General features: G+C 35.5%; 2 protein-coding genes across 2 annotated transcripts in view; both read right to left on the bottom strand.

Annotated features, from left to right (window-relative positions):
- Window positions 1–21,304, bottom strand: part of LOC125673012 (uncharacterized) — a 1,263,960-nt gene that overhangs the window by 714,236 nt on the left and 528,420 nt on the right. The window lies entirely within an intron of this gene.
- LOC125674562 (uncharacterized) overlaps window positions 1–21,304 on the bottom strand; it is a 142,618-nt gene that overhangs the window by 53,528 nt on the left and 67,786 nt on the right. The window contains exons 9-11 of the mRNA XM_056161037.1: window positions 15,357–15,821; window positions 14,779–15,018; window positions 7,314–7,808 (exon numbers count right to left, since the gene is read on the bottom strand). Of these exons, the coding sequence (XP_056017012.1) occupies window positions 7,314–7,808; window positions 14,779–15,018; window positions 15,357–15,821 (1,200 nt within the window). The remainder of the gene's footprint in view (window positions 1–7,313; window positions 7,809–14,778; window positions 15,019–15,356; window positions 15,822–21,304) is intronic.

The following is a 21,304-nucleotide window of genomic DNA, read 5'->3' as shown; positions in this document are numbered from 1 at the left end:
TTGAAAGTCAATGCCAACATGAACTGTAAATCTGAGAAGCTTATTTATTCATTGTGCCACTTGCCCAACTTGTGAAGAAACCTACATAGGACAAACGAACAAACTTAATGCGCGAGTGAGGGTGCACAAACAAAAAGTAAAAGATCCTAGTGTGCGGAACGCCCCGTGTAGTGAACATTTTGCGGAATGCGGGGGTGGTAAATTTTAAGTGTTCCCGTTAAAATGTGGACTGAAAATGAAATAACTTGCAAAGCCAAAGAGGACTATTTTATTAAAGTTTTCAATCCAAGCCTTAATAGCGAGCGAAGCTCGCATCGCGAAGCGACGCGACAATCTCGCTCCAATGATTATGCAATGGAGTCACGTGGTTTGCTCTTCATCAGCTGAAAAATCATGGGGACTACCCATAATGTCTCCGGAAAAATGTCGCCGTCACTGCGGTATACTTCATTGACAACCCCATAGATAAAACAAATAAATAGTTTGGAAAGTACTACAAATGATTTTAAATTTCAAACAAGCTTTCCCATACTTTCGTACGTTTTGTTGTGTATAATTGATTGGTTTGAAAGAAAGAAATATTGCAGCTAATGATGACGTTACAATGCACTGTTTACATCAACCGCGTTATATTTCCCGCGTTAAATGAAATACCTAAAGTCGTGTTGTAAGATATAACGGGTCTTTGCTCGTCTCAACGGTCACACCGTATACATATTAGCGAGCGAAGATCGCGTCGCGAAGAGACGCGATGAGCTTGCTCCAATGATTACACATATGAGTCACGTGATTTGCTCTTCATCAGCTGAAAAAAGATGAGTATCACCCATAATGCTTCCGAAAAAATGTCGCCGTAAATGCGGTATACTTCATTGACAAACCCGTAATTAAAATAATTAGATTATTTAGAAAGTACCATAAACGTTATTAAATTCCAGACAAGCTTTCTCATAGCTTCAAACATTTTGTTTTTGCTTGGTTTGAGAGAAGAAGAAAAAAAAACATTGCAGCTAATATGACGTCACAATTTGTAACTGTTTACATCAAGCGCGTTATATTTCCCACGTTAAATGAAGAGGCGGATAAAAGTCGTGTTGCAAATTGTTAATGGGCTTCGCTCGTATCAACGGTCACACCGTACAACATATTAATTAATTGAACAATTGAACTACAATTTAGCATAATATTTTTACAAAATAGACAATTACCAAACGCTACCGGTTAACGTTATTATGACGTCATAAATTTGTTCAAATCGTTTAATTGACGTCATAACAAAGACGTTGCTAAACAATTTTTGTATGCTTATTTGAACTGCCTGATGAACCATGTAGACATGGAGAAAGTGCTAGCAGTAAATGATTGTTTTTTATGGAATGTGTCGTTCGGATTTTCAATATTTATTTACAACTGCGCCGAATTAACTTCTAATATATATACATGTGACTACATTACAGAAGGGACCAGTTATAATTTTAACGGACGAGAATTTAAAGTTAATGCTAACATGTCATGCGATACAAAGGATGTCATATACGCCATCACATGTCCTGGATGCAAGGAATATTACATTGGTGAAACTGGCAACACTCTCCGTGCCCGTGTATGTGTACATAAGCAGCACATCAGTACACCTGAATACAGACAAATCCAGTTAAGTGCACACCTGGAAACGTGTGGTAAAAAACGATTTAACATTTTCACATTTTATAAACTCAGATGTGCCAGTGCTATTCAGAAACGGGAAAAAGAAAACATTTCATTGGTATTCTAAAGCCAAAACTTAATAGTCTTTTATAATTGCCTATGATTTTCCCGTACTTTTTCCAGATCATTGTTGTACATTATCCATGACGTCACAATATAGACATTTAACGTTCAGCTTACTTTGACGTCATAATCACTGTTACTATGATACTGCTATGTATACATTTTTGTAAAGCTTCTGAAGATGTAATGAAAGCGCTAAAGCTTTACGGAGGATTTCTGTGTTTTCTTTTCATATTTTTTAAATATAAGTATCCGATTACTGAGACTCTATTTCAATTTTGGATATATATATATATATATATATATATATATATAGCTACCATGGCATACAGGAAGAATGTTCAAAATGTTTGGGGATATCTCTGGGTGCCCATTTACGTTCGAAAATAGATCACTGTCAACGAAAGTCAAAAGAAGAAAAGCCCCAGGCCCGTATCAGATAACTTACAAGTATGCCATTTTGGTGGGCAAAGGGTGTTTCGATGTCTTGCTAAGCCATTTCTTTTATAATGCATGGAAATACATCTAAAGTCTGAAAAAGATGTCTTATAATTCCTTTATACAAAGGAGGAGATAAAAGATTGTCTCGATACCTAAAGACTAGTTGCCTTACTGCCATGCTTCCATAATATTTTTAGAAATGTTTTGAACAATACAATTAAGAAATATATTCATAGTGATCATTCTTTTCCACACAATCAACAGGGGTTTAAAAAAGGTCATCTAAATGTATCATTTAACCTACAAGAAACAATATACTATTATTTAGAAAGTGGAAGGAATGTTTATGTACGATTTTGAGATAGTTCTAAAGCCTTCAATCCTGTTGAATATCACAGTAAACCTGTAGCAGCTATTTCTCTCTCTTCCAATAATGTTCTGTTTTCAGCAACACTGGCCAACAGGTTGAGTTGAGAGACACCTGTAAAATATGTATCATAAAAATCGTGACAATTTCTTGTACAGTAACACCGATTTATATCACATGAATGAAAGGATCAGATTATAATTATATACTTTATTCTGGTATACCCTAGTAAATAATATCCTGCCTCTGATAAAAATCTCGGAATTTCATTGGCTGAAAGCAATACTATATACATGTACAACGATATTTTGCCTAATAAGCGTCTATATAACTAATGTTATAGATCAAGTTTGCAGTTCTTATAATAGACCGTCACCTATTATGACCTATATCATGTGTTCTAGAATTAAGGACATTTCCAACATTTGTATATTTATTCTATCTATGCATCACTGGTACAACCAATTACAGAGCCTTGTGCAGCAAATAGTTGTGGTGAAACTATGATTTTCCAAAGCCCTACCTATGCATGACCTTGCATATATTCAACATCAAACACAAGAGTGGAGTTACCTTAACATAACAAAGTGTGAGGCAAGCGAGTTGGAAAAGTCAACACAAGGACAGAGTATACATCTTGGATTGCCAACATTTTACATTTTCAATTTTATTTGGCTGTAATGTTGTAGATATGATTGAAACATCAAATAAATTTTCTATTCAGCGACATGAAAACAAAGGAGCGGTTTGAGGATTTTTTTTAAAAAATCAGATGCATATGAATTATTAATTGGTCACAAAGAACATGAAATCAGTATTGTTATTAAACTTACATGTATTTAATTGCATTGTGTTATCTAATTAGCCTGGGTCATCACTCCCTTGTGTTGCATTGTATACTAAACAACCCTGGGAAGTTTCAGAGGAATCTAGTGGTGTTCAACTACATTCCTCTTCATCTTGATTTCTATACAGCAAGATGTTACTATCATATCCTACATCCGTAAATTTGTGTTATGGGATTCATAAGAAAATGCAAAAAATATTAGGCACATATCTTTCATGAGAACATCAGATTTTGTTGCTTTTACAAGTATAAAAAATAATGATTTTTTTTTCAAGGTAAGGTTTAATGGTTTATCCACCCAACCAACCTTCTTTCATAGTAACATGAAATGGCACGAATCCACCCTCCTCCATGATCTAGGATTTTGAAGTTTGACACCCCCACCCCTTATTTTCTTGGCAGAAATACTGGACAATGCAAAATAATGCAACAATATATTATATATATAAATGTATGAATAGTGCATATGTATAATATAGATATAATATGAAAATTCTGTAAAACCTTATAGCAATAATACTATTGGAATTACTTACTTATTAGCTGAAATTTCTGACAAAATATGTCTTTTGGATTCCAAAGCAGGTAATCTGTCCAACTTCAATGGTATTCCAATTGGTGGTTGTCTGGAAAGTGTCAGAACCCCATAATTGCTGGCTGGAATTGGGTCAGAAAGCGCTTGTAAATGAAACTCTCTGATTGGTTAATGCTCCCGTCACTCAAAAATTCGGCGATCCGCCATTGTCCCTCACTGGCAGATGACATCTCGTGTAAGGGATTGTATATTAGTATATTAAGTATTACATATAATTGCTCAGGAAATGGCGGTTTAAGTTCAACGAGTGTAAATATTATACTATTCGTCTCTAAGCAAAGGGCAATGCAGTTAATGAAGACCAAAATTGGACTTCTCGGTCTGTAATCATCTAGGTATTATTGTAAAAAACAATAGTTCTTTATCACACCAGATATACACTGCCTGCATAAAAGGATATACTCTTTTTCTGGTATCACAGATATCGGATCCCCCTACCTCAACCCATTACCATTAGTTAATCTTTATAAATCCGCCGTCGTACCGTCCATGTTGTACGGCTGTGGACTCTGGAATAATTTGTCAGCAGCAAATTGCAAACGTCTTCATGTCTTACAACAATATATGTGCAAATCCGCAAAGAATCGTCCACGTCAAACGATATTCGATATATACGAAAGCCTTTCCAACGTCCTACCTATCAATGTTGAAATAGACGCAAGAACACTAATGTTACTTGGACAATTGTTTCGTATGCAATTTGACCCTTTGCCAAAGATTTTTTGGTCCGGTTATTTACCTTTTTAGCAAATGAAGGAAACTTCCAGCGAGGATTTGTCCCATATATCTTCAACTTACTGTATGTATATGATATTCTTGAATTCTGGTACGAGTGGGTAGCCGTCGACTTCTTCCCTTCGAAACTATGTCGGAGGAGCATTGTGTGATTCATAACCAATATAAATTACAAGGTTATTAGACATTGTCGTACTGTGAACGGCACACATTTTTCAAGATATCTCGCAATCTTCAGTGACATCGATCCATCTTCCTTCTGGAGAACCCCTAAGAACCGTTATGAGATCCGCCTGTGGAAGCTTATATGTAAACCTTTTTCCTGGACGTCCGCAAGACTTCGTGGATATCTGTCGCCTCCCTGGCGAAACATGTAGAAACATTTTTTGTTCATGTTACATGTTCTTGTATATCACTCTCGGCATCCGTAACAACTGGTAGACTGATCAAGTAAAAAAGTTTCCGCATCGAATCATCTGCTGAACTTCGTGCTCACATCGATGAGGATCTTTATATTATCCTGTTAGGTTTTTCTCCAAGAACAAATATATATGCGTATGGTGTTGAAGTTCTCAAATTTAGAAATCATCAACAGGTTGCTTCTGTCCATTACTAACGCGTCAAATATCAACATATGTCAGGGGCATTAATTGCCAGCGCATGTATTGCGGCCTTCGTAATGAATGTTTGGTGTTTCTACTGATCTATACATGCCCCTTTCCTTCTTTATTTATTTCTAATCCTTTATAATTTAGTAGAATTTGTTCAGAATAATGCAATAGCCCCATGTAATGAGGAAATAGAGATTAAATGAATGATCATTAAACGATAACTTCAATTGCATACTTTAATTTAACTCCACTTATCTTCTATTCAATTAGACCTAAAGTATAACAAGGGTTTACGCCCGTATCCCCAAAACTTTGAAAAATGGAAATACAGTAGCAAAATGAATATATCAACCAAAGGCAAACAATGGATTACGTTTTGGGGTATGGATTAGGATAGGGACTGCCAAATAACAATGACAATCTGATTAAAAAATACAACGGAGGAAAATCATATTTTGTATTCATAATCCATTGCATATCATGCATACAGTATAATTGAAATGTAGGTTTACAGTAAAAAATCAAAATATAAACCGTGATTGTTACAGTGATTAACAATTGAAATGATAAATATGATAAAATATTAAGTATACTTGTACAATTTGATTAAGCATACCCTGTCTAACCAATGACTTTTCAACACTTTACACGACTATTCCTCAAGATAAATGAAAGACTAGATTTTCTGACATCATAGACAGTTTCTTCTGCAACAAAAATGGAAAGCGCAGATATTCATAACTAGTGATCAGTCATTCAAAATATACTTTGTTAAACACCACTCTGATTCCATGCACTAGTATTTTGAAGTTGAAATAAAAAGAATATGCTAGAGTTCTTCATTGACCATAGCTTCGTGGTCTTTAATGATCAGGTTTTCCAACAGTCTGTTGGAATTCCCATGATCATGAATTGTGCTTCTTTGTCAGCTGACCTCTTTCTATATTCATATGAAGCAGAATTTTTTCAAAACTTCTATGTGAGATGAAACAATATCTTGTTGTGGCCTTCACTTCGACATTTAGATGTTTGACGACGTTTTGTCTATTAGCAACAATGCCTTTCATTCATATATCAATTCGAGATATTTCAGTGAACTCGAAATAAAATACCCTACAGTGCCGTCAATTTCTGTTTGATGCTTTGATATTGAATTGATTTGCCCAACTATCTATTTTGTATTTCTTATAGGAGTTATGAGATTGATCACTGTTCGTTATCCCCACCTTGCATTGATAGTAGACATCAACGGCAAACTGACAACTCAACTGTATGACAAACGGGATGATTTCACCTTCTACATCGTCAACTATCCGTATGTTCAGTTTTGAAATCGAGGCGAGCTAGTGGCAAACGAATTGAAAGTAGAGGGGCTTCAACAATCTCGATTGAAGTCCGCAATTCGCAAACTCTGGGGTTGTTATAACGATGTAGTTCATCAATACAGCCTATCATTGAGTCAAATGCTGTCTGACGTGTTTCATACCGATTGTTAGGCCGTTCTTATCACACTGATTTTGACTACGGATGACTCCCTTTACCTAATCAGGTTATAGGGCTCACGGCGGGTATGACCAGTGTATGAGTTTTAAACCTTCATATAATCATTTGACAAGAAATGTTTGCCCAACTATCTATTTTTTTATTGATTGTTGGAATTGTTAAATTTATCACTGTTCATTATCTTCACCTCTAAAGCAGCCATATATCCGTAGGGATAATGCTATTACTTCTTAACCTTTACTCAGGGCCAGATACCTTGCCGGTATCAATTTAGTATATCTAATACTGTTTATAGTGGGTTGTAAATTGTAAAATAAAAAATGCTGTAATTCATGGCACTGTAATAAGTGCTTCGCTTTTATTCAGCATGCAAGTAAAATGTTCCGGGTTTACACATCGATAATTTCTTGACAAAGATAAAGGTGTTATGTGATAAATACTTACAACGTTTAGTGACCCTGCCATGAATTTCCCCGTCTGACATAGCACTGTGTGTGAGGATTTCCAACTGTAGTCCGTCTATGAACAGGTCATACATCTCCTCCGGTTTATCCGGTATATACAGGCATCTCTCTCCCTCATTCCTCTTATAACCCCAAGACCGACAGTAATCTGATTTCACGTTACATGACGCCTTAGTCAGGAAAAACCTCAGATCACTGTCCTCCACCAGACATTCCGTAACGAACGCGTACATGACGTCATGTCGGATGTCGTCTGATTTAAACTTGATCATGTCCTTTTCTACGTGAATGATTTCCCCGTGATTGTTGGCGGCGGTCATTTCCTCACAAACAGGTAATTGTGTAAAATATCGTTCTCTGATTGCATTGTACACCTTGATGTTAGATTCGTCCTTGACCTTGACGGTGTAGTCGTCCACCATCAGAAGACAGTACAGGAGACAACGTTCAGCTGGAGGAAGGTCGTGGTACTGACCTGTAATGTGGGAATAATGAACGTTATATGATATCAATTCGATCAATCAAATACTGTACACTGGAAATAAACCTGAACACAAAAAAAGGTTTGTATTTGTTGACAAATTTATTTGCTTAATTAGAATTGAGGTGGAAAATATATATTTAGACCAATGTTCAAGTGAATACTATACAAAGATTTATATGAAATTATCGTCATTTCATAACTTTTCATATCATATTTAAACTATCTATCCAGTGAATATCACTCATACGACGTTGTTCAAATCACACACTGCATATTCCCACGCCGCATGAAGCAATGAGCATAGGAACAGGATGCCACACACACCCTTTAATTCGGTGCCTTTTATTGATAACGCAAAACATTCGCACAAACATGGAAATGGCAAATATATGTATAGTCGTCCCAGTCACTTATACTATAATTTCTCTGGCTTTAGAGCAAAGGGCATGTCGTTAGTAACGGTCGAATTTTTGGGACAGTTGACGAGAGGGGCTCAAATAATCTAGTTTCTGAGCTCAACGACCTTGACTGCATTACTCAAAGATAAACACACATTATTAATGTGAGTATGTGTAGCTTTGTTGTCGTGTTGCTGATTTGTCAGATAATCAAAATCGTTTGTATTTTAATGGAGTGTCCCAAGCTGTATATTCAGTGACTAGCAGTACTTCAATATTAAAATTAGAACATGAGGCATCATTCGTTGATTTTATTTTATTTTCAAATAACGATAGTCCTATATGTTCTTATGGTGCCTACACTTTTTTTTATGTTGTATCATGTATTCTTATTCAAGACACGATTTACTTAATACCTTTTATCGAAATGAATACGTTATACACAGTGGGCACAAATGTGTTACTATGGGGAGATAAACTTATTAGTATTTCTGAAAATCTACAATGTACAATTTTATCTCCGTGTCGAAGTGTTGTATCTATTGATATTACCTGAGGATTTTTTTTCCAATAAGAAAGGTTTCCACCGAGAGAAAAAATGCCACACAAGATAAGAAAGAAATCAATACTAGACATTTTGAGGTTAGGGAAACAGAAATCACCAAAAAACAAGAGGCCCATGAGCCACATAACTCACCTGAGTCACCTTGACCCATATCAGAAGACTTTCCATATATATTTGCATGCAAACCGTATTCTCTATTATGTCCTCAACCTACCCCTGGAGGTCATGGTTTTTTGCGATCCTGAATCTACACTATGCTAGAAAGCTGTCATGTAAATGTAAATGTCAACTTCTTTGGTCCAATGGTTCTTGAGAAGTCGATTTTTAAAGAGTTTTCCTATATACTTGTATGTAAAACTTTGATCCCCTTTGTTGCCCCATCCTACCCCCAGGGGCAATTATTTGAACAAACTTGAATCTGTACTATGGCAGAAAGCTTTCATGTAAATGTCAGCTTTTCTGGCCCAGCAGTTCTTAAGAAGAGTATTTTTAAAGAGTTTCCTTACATATTTGTATTTAAAACTTTGATATACTATTGTAGGCCCATCCTACCCCCGGGATCCATAGTTTGAACACACTTAACTCTGCACTATGTTAAGCTTTAATGTAAATTTCAGTTTTTCTGGCTCAGTGGTTCTTGAAAGGAAAGGTTTTAAAGATGTTCCCCATATATTTGTATGTAAAAATTTGATCCCCTATTGTTGCCCCACCCGACCCCCGGGGCCATGATTTTAACAAAGCTGGATCTGCATTGTGTCAGAAAACTTTCATATAAATCTGAGCTTTTCTGGCTTAATGGTTCCTGAGAAGATTTTTAAAGATTTTCCCTAGATATTTGTATGTACAATTTTTATCCCCCTTGTGGCCCCATGCTACCCCGAGGGTCATGATTTTAACAAATTTGAAACTGCACTATATCAAGAAGCTTTCGATTAAACATCAGCTTTTCTGGCTCAGTGGTTCTTGAGAAGATTTTTAAAGATTTTTCCTATATATTTCTTTGTAAAACTTTGATCCCATATTGTGGCCCCATCCAACCTCGGGGTACCATGGTTTTAACAAACTTGAATCTGCACTATTTCAGAGAGCTTTCGTATAAATTTCAGCTCTTCTGGCTTAGTGGTTCTTAAGAAGAATATGTTTAAATGAATCCACCCTATTTTTGCATTTTTGTGAGTTTCTCCCCTTTGAAAGGGACATGACCCTTCATTTGAAGAAACCTAAAAGCTTTTCACCCAAGGATGCTTTTGGCGAAGTTTGGTTGAAATTGTCCAAGTGGTTCTAGAGAAGAAGTCGAAAATGTAAAAAGGTTTACAGACAGACGGACAGACAGACAGACGGACGGGCAGACGAGGGACAACAGGCGATCAGAATAGTTCACTTGAGCTAAAATATCCAACCTCGGTTATAGCGCCTGATTTTCGAATATAATTTCCCGTACATCACATTAATGTGTAGGAATTGGCAATACCATGTGCAGGAGGAATGATGCATGCCATGAATTTTCAAAGTTGCATTGATAATTTGTTGGTATCTGAAAACTGTTGATAAGGTCATAAAATAGTGACTTAACCAGATTGCTTTTTAAAATGTCTTCGAAAAAAATATATATGAAATTCTACCCAATATTATTTCGTTTTTTTTGTTTTTTGGTTTTTTTTGTTTTTGGTTTTTTTGTTAAGCATTATTTTGCTTGTAATCAATAAATTATTAAAAGAATTGCCGTTATGACTATGACCTTACATAGGGTATGTTAAAAACTAGATGAGCTATTTGCTAAAATTAAACTTTAATATACAACACAACCAGCCTCAAGACATTTGACCTACTACCTGAATTGAATAATTGACCTTGGCCCGATAATGCACTGACAAAGGATTGTTTGGCTGTGTATACGATTGAACGATGTTAATAAATTAACTTGATGACAATGGATTGTCTTTGTGATTATTATTTTTCACAATGTGTTAAATCTAAGGTTTTCATCACAATGACAACTTAACTCGTTCCCCTTTAGGCAGAATTGTACAAAAACCTATTAGTATCATTTAAAAAATAATAATTATCTCGAAATTAGGAGAAAATATATCATTATTATGTGAAAAGATCTCGTAATTGCGAGATAATTATCTCGTAATTACGAAGACAGATCTCGTAATTACGAGAAAAGATCTCGTAATTACGAGATAATTATTTCGTAATTACGAGAAAAGATATCGTTATTTCGAGAAAAGATCCTGTAATTACAAGATAATTATCTCGTAATTACGAGAAAATATCTCGCATTTACGAGAAAATATTGATATCAAGCAGAGTTGCACAACTTATGGATAATCTTGGAAACGTTTGATACTATTCCCCTCTGTTGATCGGTCAGGAAATCGAAATGATCTTATTCAAAGTGTGTGTGACGGTACATATTGTCGTCCGGTGTCGCATGATTTAAGAACGCTAAAATCCTATAATTTTCGTTCCGGGCTATCATTTACGTTCCGGTCCGCGTAAGTTTAGTTTCGGTCATAATCACACTTTTAGAAACATGAAATGCATATGTTAACGCACATTTCTTGTGGGTTTTATTTCTTTCATCGGGTGATACAATAATCAAAGACTAATATAACCAGAACCGAAATATTTATACGTCTATTTTTATGTTTTCAAAATTTGTCAGATCAACAGGTGTTTATTTTCATTTTATTACGGAGGTTTGATCTCCAATTCAAATGATTGTAAACTGGAGGTGTCAAACCTGTATATATTTAGATAGAGTTATTACATGACTCCTTCTACAATATGTACCGACACAAACCCTCACCATTATTGGATGTACATGTACATGTAGCAACAGGTACTGATCTACATGTAGGAATGATACTTCTTGAACTAAGTTTGGATTTTTATTTATCTACAAAATGTATTATATTTTTACAAATGTAGATTATATACCCAAATGTATGCAAGAGAGAGAGAGAGAGAGAGAGAGAGAGAGAGAGAGAGAGAGAGAGAGAGAGAGAGAGAGAGAGATGACATTAGTCCCTGTACATGCATGTTACATGACATTATTTGTCGAAATGTGCATCTGGTATATCAACATTGGTACTGTATAAGTTTTACATTACTCAGAGAGTAAAAACAAAAGATGGATACACTTAAAGTGCTAGATAGTGGTTTGTTAAGTTGCGGTTTATTGTCGCCAGTTGGATTTTGCTTTCGTCATCACGTTTCCGGTTTATCATCACCTATAGGCAAATTTTTGCATCGTTGTAGTAAAACAGTTGTGCTTAAAGTAATCGTAATTTTGCAACCGATCTAGTACGGGGATAACATTCATATCCGCAGAGGCATTTTTCTTCTTCTTCTTAGGCTTACCTTACTATTTCTAAACGACTAAGATGTTCTTCAGAATCATTGTCAACACAATCAAATTTCATTTAGTTATTTAGTTTTAAAAATGAGATTGAAAATAATGGTGTTGGGGGAGGGAAAAGACAAAACCGCCTGGAATTTTACGAGAGCTGTTTACTGAAATACATATAGTTAGAACAAGTGTTAGATAAACATTGGCATGGGGTCAGGCATGAATGTAAAATGAATTGTGGTCAACAGCACGCTACACACAATGAAAAGTAATCGTGTTTTCAATTTGTTTGTACTTCAAACAAACAATTAACAATGGCAGGTATATGCTACATGTATTTCCGAACGTACAAAGAATGAGGGGGGGGGGGTGTTATGTCGTTCCCTGTTCCCACATTTTGTTTTCGTTGAACGATCTTTTTATATAAAAATGCATTTAGTTTTTCGGCGTGATGCCTCTTCATCATTTCTAACAGCGGTTTGTACATTACCGGTTGAAAATCGCACTTGTTACTTTTGAGTGCCTAGCTTGGGATTCTCATTGAGCTTATACATTTACATGTTGTAAATATTATATATTTATAGGGAGTCAATTCTGTTACGTTGTTTTTTCATATCAGAACTCCTACACAAGCTGTGAATCTTACGCCTTTTAGCTCACCTGTGCTGAAAACTGAGATGAGGTTAGGTGACAATAGGGGATCAAAGTTTTACGTAAAGGATATAAGCCCAAAACTGTCCATAATGTGAGAGAAAGAACTGATCGAGGCCCGGAGGGCAATTTTGATTTTTTCACAGAATGGATAATTTGAGGCTTATATCCTACTTAAAACATAACATCTTTTGTTCTAAGAATGGACAGGTTCAGGTAAAGCCATTGACAATGGAACTTATTAATAAAGCTATTTTTGACTAGTCTAATAATATAACCAGTCTTGCGTAGAAGTTTGTTTCCTTTGTTCACTTATTGGACAGTGTTATGTAAGTAACATTGTACTACAGGTTTTTATTCACTCACTCTGTAGTACTGGTTCATATCAACGTGTCGTCCTATGATGGGGAGAATATGTTCAATGCGCAATCAAAATTTACGGATTTTAATGAATGTACTGCGAATATTATCTTAATGAGTGTTATATTCTGAATAGTTATGGAACGAAATTTTGATCTGAAAAGCATTGTGTTTTAGAATATTTGGATGAGAAAATAATTAACGTCAGCCAAATGAACCCATTACGCCCATCTCGTGAAATGAAATAAAATTATTCATGAAAGCGAACATAATTCAGAATTAGGATATGTTGATAAAGAAAACATAAAAACGCGTTGTGAAGATTGTCTGATGTTTTCCATCACGCTCAACATTTTTTTCCAGTTATCTGGTGGCTCCCAGTTTTTATTGGTGAAAGAGAGAACCCAGATACAATTTACCTGGGAAGAGACCACCGATCTTCTGAAAGTAAACTGGGAAACTTTCTCATTTACCGGTGCGAGCGGGATTCGAACCCGCACCGACAGAGGTGAGAAGCCGTGGGATTTTGAGCGCGATGCTTTAACCACTCGGCGATCCAGCGAAAATCAAATACAGTATGGACATATGTCTTTCAAATTGAAGTATTGATGCGATATAATAATGGCCAGAGGAATTTAAAAAAAATTGTGAATCTTAAGTTGCTGAAGATAATTCTACTGTTAAGGGTAAATATCCTCTATCCGTTCTTAAAAATAATGGACAGTAATTGTCAACTTATTGGACACCTACAGGTAACCTTTTCATTATAAGTGGACTTTCTTCAGAATCTATATAACAACATAAAAAGACAAAGGATTGTGTAACAAAAATGTTTTAAAAACAAATATAGGAAAACTCTTTAAAAACCTTCTAAAAAACTACTGCGTCAGGAAAGTGGAAAATTACATGAACGTTTCATGGCATAGTGAAGATTCAAATTTGTTAAAACCATGACCTCCGGGGGTAAGATGAGGCGACAATGGGGGATCAAAGTTTTACATACAAATATATAGGGAAAATCTTCAAAAATATTCCTCTCAAAAACTACCGAGCCAGAAAAGCAGTCATTTACATGAAAGCTTCCTGGTATAGTGCAGATTCAAGTTTCTTAACTTCATGACCCCTGGGATTAGTATGGGGTCATAACAGGGGATAAACGTTTTACATAACTAATAAATGGAAAAGAATAATATTATTTTCCTTAACAAGGACGATCGGGCTAAAGAAGTTTACATTTGCACAAAGCTTCCTGACATAGTGCAGACTGAAGTTTGTAAAAATCATGGTCACCGGGGGTAAGATGGGGCCACGGTAGGGGATCAAAATTTTACACACACACACACACACACACACACACACACACACACACACACACACACACACATATATATATATATATATATATATATTTATATATCCAATGTAAATGTTTTGCTGTGTTTTCTGTAAGCCGTGCTGTTGGTGATGAAACTATCCGAATGTGGGTGGAGGCCTATACAGATCTCTTTACATTAATATTACTCTTGACTTACTGTATTTTCCGTAAGCCGTGTTGTTAATGATGTAAATATCCCAGTGTGGGTGGAGACCTATACAAATCTCTTTAGATTAATATTACTTTTGACATACTGTGTTTTCTGTAAGCCGTGTTGTCAATTATGTAAATATCCCAGTGTGGGTGGAGACCTATACAGGATCTCACGATGTCAGGTCTCGCGTTAAATCTGTATTTCCAGAGCCACTTGACGTGTTGTACACTGCCCTGTAATCCGCCTCTGTATTGTACACACTCCCCAGTCTGCTGCAATTCCTCTAAAAACGCTCCTCGTTCACCCTCACGCATGCGTACTTTATCTAGAAGGATGTTCACTGAATAATATATAAACAGGTATTGATTAATTACACATATACAACATTAAATTTTTATAGAAATGAATAATAACAATAAAATAGATCTCCTAACATCAATTCCGTGACGTCATATAAATGTAATCAGTTGTGTCTGGTTGTACATGTTGTATGTACATTTCTTTGTTTATATTGCAAGGCGATATTACAGAACAATGTAATCATTTATATATCATTCATCTGAAATTAATCAATAACAGATTTATAATAATCATTGCTAACAAGAAAGTAGAATTCACATGACTGTAGATAGACTGCTCTATGTAGATCACTAAACGGTTCATTTACGTCACACTTACAGTAACGTGACACTTCATCACAGATACGCGTGTCCTCCATGGTGACGCGGGTCAGTATGTCCATCTGTAGACGGCGTATGAGTAAGGAATCACAGAGCGAGTCGTCACTAATGACACATTTTTCTCCAGACTTCCTGGTGTATCTTTCCGATCTCAGATACCTCACTGCTGTAGTAAAACTAGATAAATAATACACGAAGGAAAGTGAAGCACGTTCTGTAACACGGTACATGGTTTCGTCCTTGGTGTCATCAGCGATGTTTACTCCGTCCTGATCCCAAAGAAATCCACGTGACTTCAGTTCGTCCAGAGTCCGCTGTGCCTCCTCGCTAGTTACACTGGCCTTACCGTGCACCATTACTCGTATCTTATTATGAATATCCAGCCAGTCTGTATCAGTAATGTCAGAGCACAGAAAACAGAATAACACGCACACCTCGTCATCAGATAGTGAGGAGAAATTATCTGAAAATGCAATACGATACAGTAATACAAGATTATTCTTATTTTATATGACACTTTAACTAAAACACGACTAGAGAAAAAATATTTAACCTGTGTGTGTGTGTGTGTGTGTGTGTGTGTGTGTGTGTGGCTTTTTGATGGACAACCTTGGGTTTTGTACTCTATACTTATATTGTAAACCATTTTAGATATGCTGAGACCTTCATACTATGTAATTAAGGATATGGGGGACGATGATCACGTGATGGTTGCAAATTTATTATAAATTTAGAACCGGACGCAACGTAGTTAAGCTTCCCGAGAAAATATCACAATACTGTACAGACACACTATACGACGTCATAATAAAAAAAGTACGTCACGACGTTGTATCGCGGGGAAAATGTCATCATATTTTGTTGTAATTTGCTACCGCTGTCAAGTGTTTGTGTAAATCTGTTGATTGAATTCTTGTCAAATGATAATTTTCATTTTATTTCATAGTGATTACAAGTCTCTTTTTCATATATATACATTGCATAAATTATATATAAGTATAGTATGCGCCAAAATAATTTTGATAGTATAGCCTACAAGTCACCGAAATCGCTCCTACATGCACATGCAATTTGCATCTCTAGGCATTTACAAAAAGAAACTCAACCGTCTGTAAACAATGACTCAGTACAAGTGTAAGATGATGATCGTTTGTTGATATTTACTATAGTAGTGTGAAACTAGAACTGGACACACATTTCTCCGAATCTTGCTTCGGAAACGTACAAACTGTTCAGGTGCTTTATAATCGATCCTTGTTTTCGAAAAATACCCCCCCCCCTTATGACGACAATCGTTACTTTTGGTCAAATATTAACGTCCATGCTAGGAATATTTAATTTTCGCAAGCATTTTCATGTAAATATAAGTACGCTTTATCTCTGAAACTATTTCATATTCCAAATTATTTTTACTAACTTTACGAAACACTGCTGAGGAAATGGTAACTAATTTAACAAATATGACACACGTCGGAATTTATGCGAGAGGCAGACATGTGAAAAGAAAAAGGTGCAAAGTCACAGCATGTGCGATACATAAATACCTTGAAAAATAGCATGGAGACGATCGAGTCAAGCGACACTAGCTACCATGGCCGCGGAAATGCTGTTGATCTAGTAAAGGAAGTAGTAGCTCATATTGACGTTAACTAGACCTAACCCGTTGTTTGAAAGAAGACGTATTGTTTAGAGCTAGACTAGACGTTTTGTTCGAAGCCATGTTTAATATATACATGTATATTTAAAAAAAAAATTCAATTTGTTTCCATTAATTCAATTTTTGTTCCATAATTATGAAAATTCTAAATACTTCAATAGGTTCAAAACAAATATAGTTTCTAACAATGTATTCCAAAACAGGCACGAAGAATTAGGCCCCCCCACCCCCCGTCTTTGACAATGAGCTTTTTTTTATATTTTGTAGTGCAAATAAATTGAGACTGTCCCATCCCCCATTACTTTTAAAAGTAGTTGTACATGAAAAGAATATAAGCTTGAAAGTTATTAATAACAAATATTTCGCCAAGCCTAACCCCAAGTGAACATATCAATGTATAACTTCAAGGGCGCCTACCTCAAAATCAAGATTAGCTTCACCCCTTCATATTTCTACAGGAAGTTGGGTATATGAATAGTTTTTAATTGCAGTGTTTGCAAAAAAATTCATTGACAAGTTTTTGAGCAGTGCTTCATTTAGTATCTGGACTACCCCGTTTTTGAGTACCAATTTCCACCCCAAATCCTTAAATTTTCCCAATTTCTTATTATATGGTTATGTTTAAGCATTTTATTATTATATATTTTACATTTATTCTAAAGATTATTGTAAAAGATATAGATAAAAATTCCATCAAATTATTTTTTAAAATTGAAAATCGGAATAATCTTGTAAACTTCACAATTTTCGAAAAGGGGGTAATTCAAAGCTTATTATCTCCCTTGTATACCTAGAAAGTGGCCATGAAATTTATACACATTGTACAGGACATCCGGATGGTGCTTCATGAAAAAAAGAAAAAATATTCATTGACGAGTTATTTTTGGCCACATCGTCCCGCAAGTCCTTAATTATTGCATATATTCAAAGAAGAATTTCAAATAATTTTGAATATTGGCAAAGCTCTTGAATTAAAGCACTGAACTGATAAACTATGAAAAAATAGCACTTCATTATTTGCTCATGTGGGATAGGGAAATGCTACTGAGGGGACAAGATTCGGTGCCTAAGAATCGACAGGGCCTCGTCCTAGACTGCAAATAGTGTCCCCTCGGTGGAATTTCCCCATCTTCCATTCGTACGAATGAAGGATTCCATTTATCACACTCATTTTCATGCCAATACACTGCACATATGCATTTATCACACATGTAGCAATTAAGTTTCAATGCTAGGACACATCTGATACGAGCAGTTAGTTTTATGTAAATATATATCTATCCCACACATGCAGTGGTTTTCAGTGCCAGTACACATTATACAAATGTAGTGAGTATCAATGCCAGCACACATCACAAACATGTAGTGAGTTTCAATGTTAATACAGACTCATCACACACATGTAGTGAGTTTCAATGCCAATACAGATGTATCACACACATATGTAATTTGGTTTAAAGCATGCAATTGTTGAATTTAATTTCACAATCTTGATATGATCTGATTGTGATGATTTCAAAAATAACATCCCTACGCATCACCCTTCACCTCAAAAATCTAAATGTAACTTAGAAATAATGAATGGATTTAAAAAAAAGATTTTAAAACATTCAATATTTATAATGATGGACCAGTGTTTCCTAATGTGAAATAATGTTATTATTTTAACGTGTACTGTGTTGTGCGGCTTGAAGACAAAACGTTAGGTAATATAGTACAAGGCTACGTATATTTGACAAGAAAAGAGTTTTTGGACAGGTATTGACCATATATTACACAGATAAGTTAAATCTTCAGACGAAGGTCACTAAAGATCATTTTGGAAAGATGAAGGTCACTCAACATGTACCTTATATACATAAGATCAACATTTATTTCAACAGGTATTTATCATTGTGCAAGCCATTTTTTACATGAAGTCGTTCAACTTAATTGGTTAGATGAAGTTTGGGGAAGTTACTGATATTGTATTTCACTCAAATAGAGACATCAACACTTACAAGTCCCTACATACACAGGGTGACAGTAACGTGTTTATGTACTTGGCCAAATGCGATATGTACATTACTTGTTTAAAGTTCATTTATAATTTGAAAATAGTAACTTAAAGCAGTAGAAAAAATTTAAAGCATCATCTCTTCAATGTTGTAGACTATTAACCCCTTCTCAACCGTACCGGTCAATTTGACCGGTGGCGCGTAACAGCAGGGCAACGCAAAAGGAGTGCCTCTAAATCTTTGAAACTACGATCATAATATTTTTGGAAATTTTCTCTATTTTTTGACTATGTAAAAAGCAATAAAGTAAGTAAAGCCATTAGATTAAAAAAAGCATTTAAAGTGAAGGATGGCTTAGTCTAAATATGACGCAACACTTTTTCGCAAGGTCATTTTCCCCCTCGATATGATTTTTTTTATTTTTCTTATGAATTCAATATTTTTTATATTTTTGAAAAGCATAAATTCCCTGCTTTCAGAAGATATAAAAATTATTTTCAATGCCTGGCAAAGTTATAATTAGCGACAAAACGTCGTTGCTATAAAAGCGATCGACGCGCGTCGCACGAAAACTATAAAATTTGTATTGTCCTCTTTTAGTAAATTCAGTACATTTTGATACACTAAAACAATATACAAATATGTATGAAATAATCAGCCAGGTATTCTTTGTTTTTTTTAAGAAAAGCATAAAACCAATATTGGTATATAACAGTTACACAACCTACATGTAACTTCATAAAACATCTATTGAAAATGTTACATCGGCAAAGTAAATTAAAAAAAGAAAAAGAAAGAAAAATAAAATACTTCAAATTCAGGTATAAACGTTATAGTTGTTCGGAAGAGTAATAATTTTCCCCTGCCAAACACATAAAGCTAAAAAGAAGTTCACATATAGTCTATAGGCCTATACTTTTATTTTTCCGTGATCGGGATCGCAGGCCCCGCGGGGTTTTCTGAAAGTGTGCACGGGGAACACACGTGTTTCCGATTTCAACGAAAACAACACAGCTTCACTGTCACAGCGAAGGCTTTTATTTTACATCTTTTGGGATACCTTGACAAATTTTATAAGAAAGTATTCCCTGTCCAATTCTTAACAAAATTATATGTCATATGCCTATCCCAAATCGTGATACATGCAGATTTTATTCGATGTAAAACTATTGTCATTTAGTCTTTAAAAACCTCTAAAATAAAATGTGCCGGTAGAGAAAGGGTTAAGAGGGAATGCAGATGCTGAGACACACCAGCTCATCTAGGGAGTCAGAAAGAAAACAAGAGGCCCATGGGCCACATTATTAACCTGAGTCACCTTGGCCCATATCTGAAGACTTTCCATATATATTTGCATGTAAAACTTTAGTCCCTATTATGGCCCCAACTACGCCTGGAGGCCACGATTTTTGCAAACTTGGATCTACACTACGTCAGAAAGCTTTCATGTAAATGTCAACTTCTTTGGCCCAATGGTTCTAGAGAAGATTTTAAAAGAGTTTCCCTATATTTGTATGTAAAACTTTGACCCCTCCCCCCAACTTGTGGCCCCATCCTACCTCCGGGGGCCATGATTTGAACAAACTTGAATCTGCACTAAGTCAGAAAGTTTTCATGTAAATCTCAGCTTCTCTGGATTAGTGGTTCTTGAGAAGAAGATTTTAAAAGTTTTCCCCTATATGTTTGTATGTAAAACTTTGACCCCCCCCCCAACTTGTGGCCCCATCCTACCCCCGGGGGCCATGATTTTAACAAACTTGAATCAGCACTATGTCAGAAAGTTTTCATGTAAAAATATTTTTAAAGATTTTTCCTATAGATTTGTATGTAAAAATTTGATCTCCTATTGTGGCCTCATTCAACCCCCTGGAGCCATGATTTGAACATTGAGTCTGCATTATGTCAGAAAGCATTCATGTAAATATCAGCTTCTCTGGATTAGTGGTTCTTGAGAACAAGATTTTTAAAGTTTTTCCCTATATGTTTGTATGTAAAACTTTGATCCCCCTTCGTGACCCCATCCTACCCCAGGGCCCATGATTTGAACAAACTTGAATCTGCATTATGTCAGGAAGCTTTCATGTAAAAATCAGCTTTTCTGGCTCAGTGGTTCTTGAGAAGAAGATTTCTCCTATATATTTGTATGTAAAACTTTAATCCCCTATTGTGACCCCATCCAATCCCCGGGGCCCACGATTTGAGCAAAGTTGAATCTGGATTATGTCATGAAGCTTTCATGTAAAACTCAGCTTTTCTGGCTCAGTGGTTCTTGAGAAGAAAATTTATCCTATA

The sequence above is a fragment of the Ostrea edulis genome, chromosome 3 (genome assembly GCF_947568905.1).
Source record: "Ostrea edulis chromosome 3, xbOstEdul1.1, whole genome shotgun sequence".
Classification (NCBI taxonomy): domain Eukaryota; kingdom Metazoa; phylum Mollusca; class Bivalvia; order Ostreida; family Ostreidae; genus Ostrea; species Ostrea edulis.
This window is presented reverse-complemented; position numbering and strand designations above follow the sequence as displayed.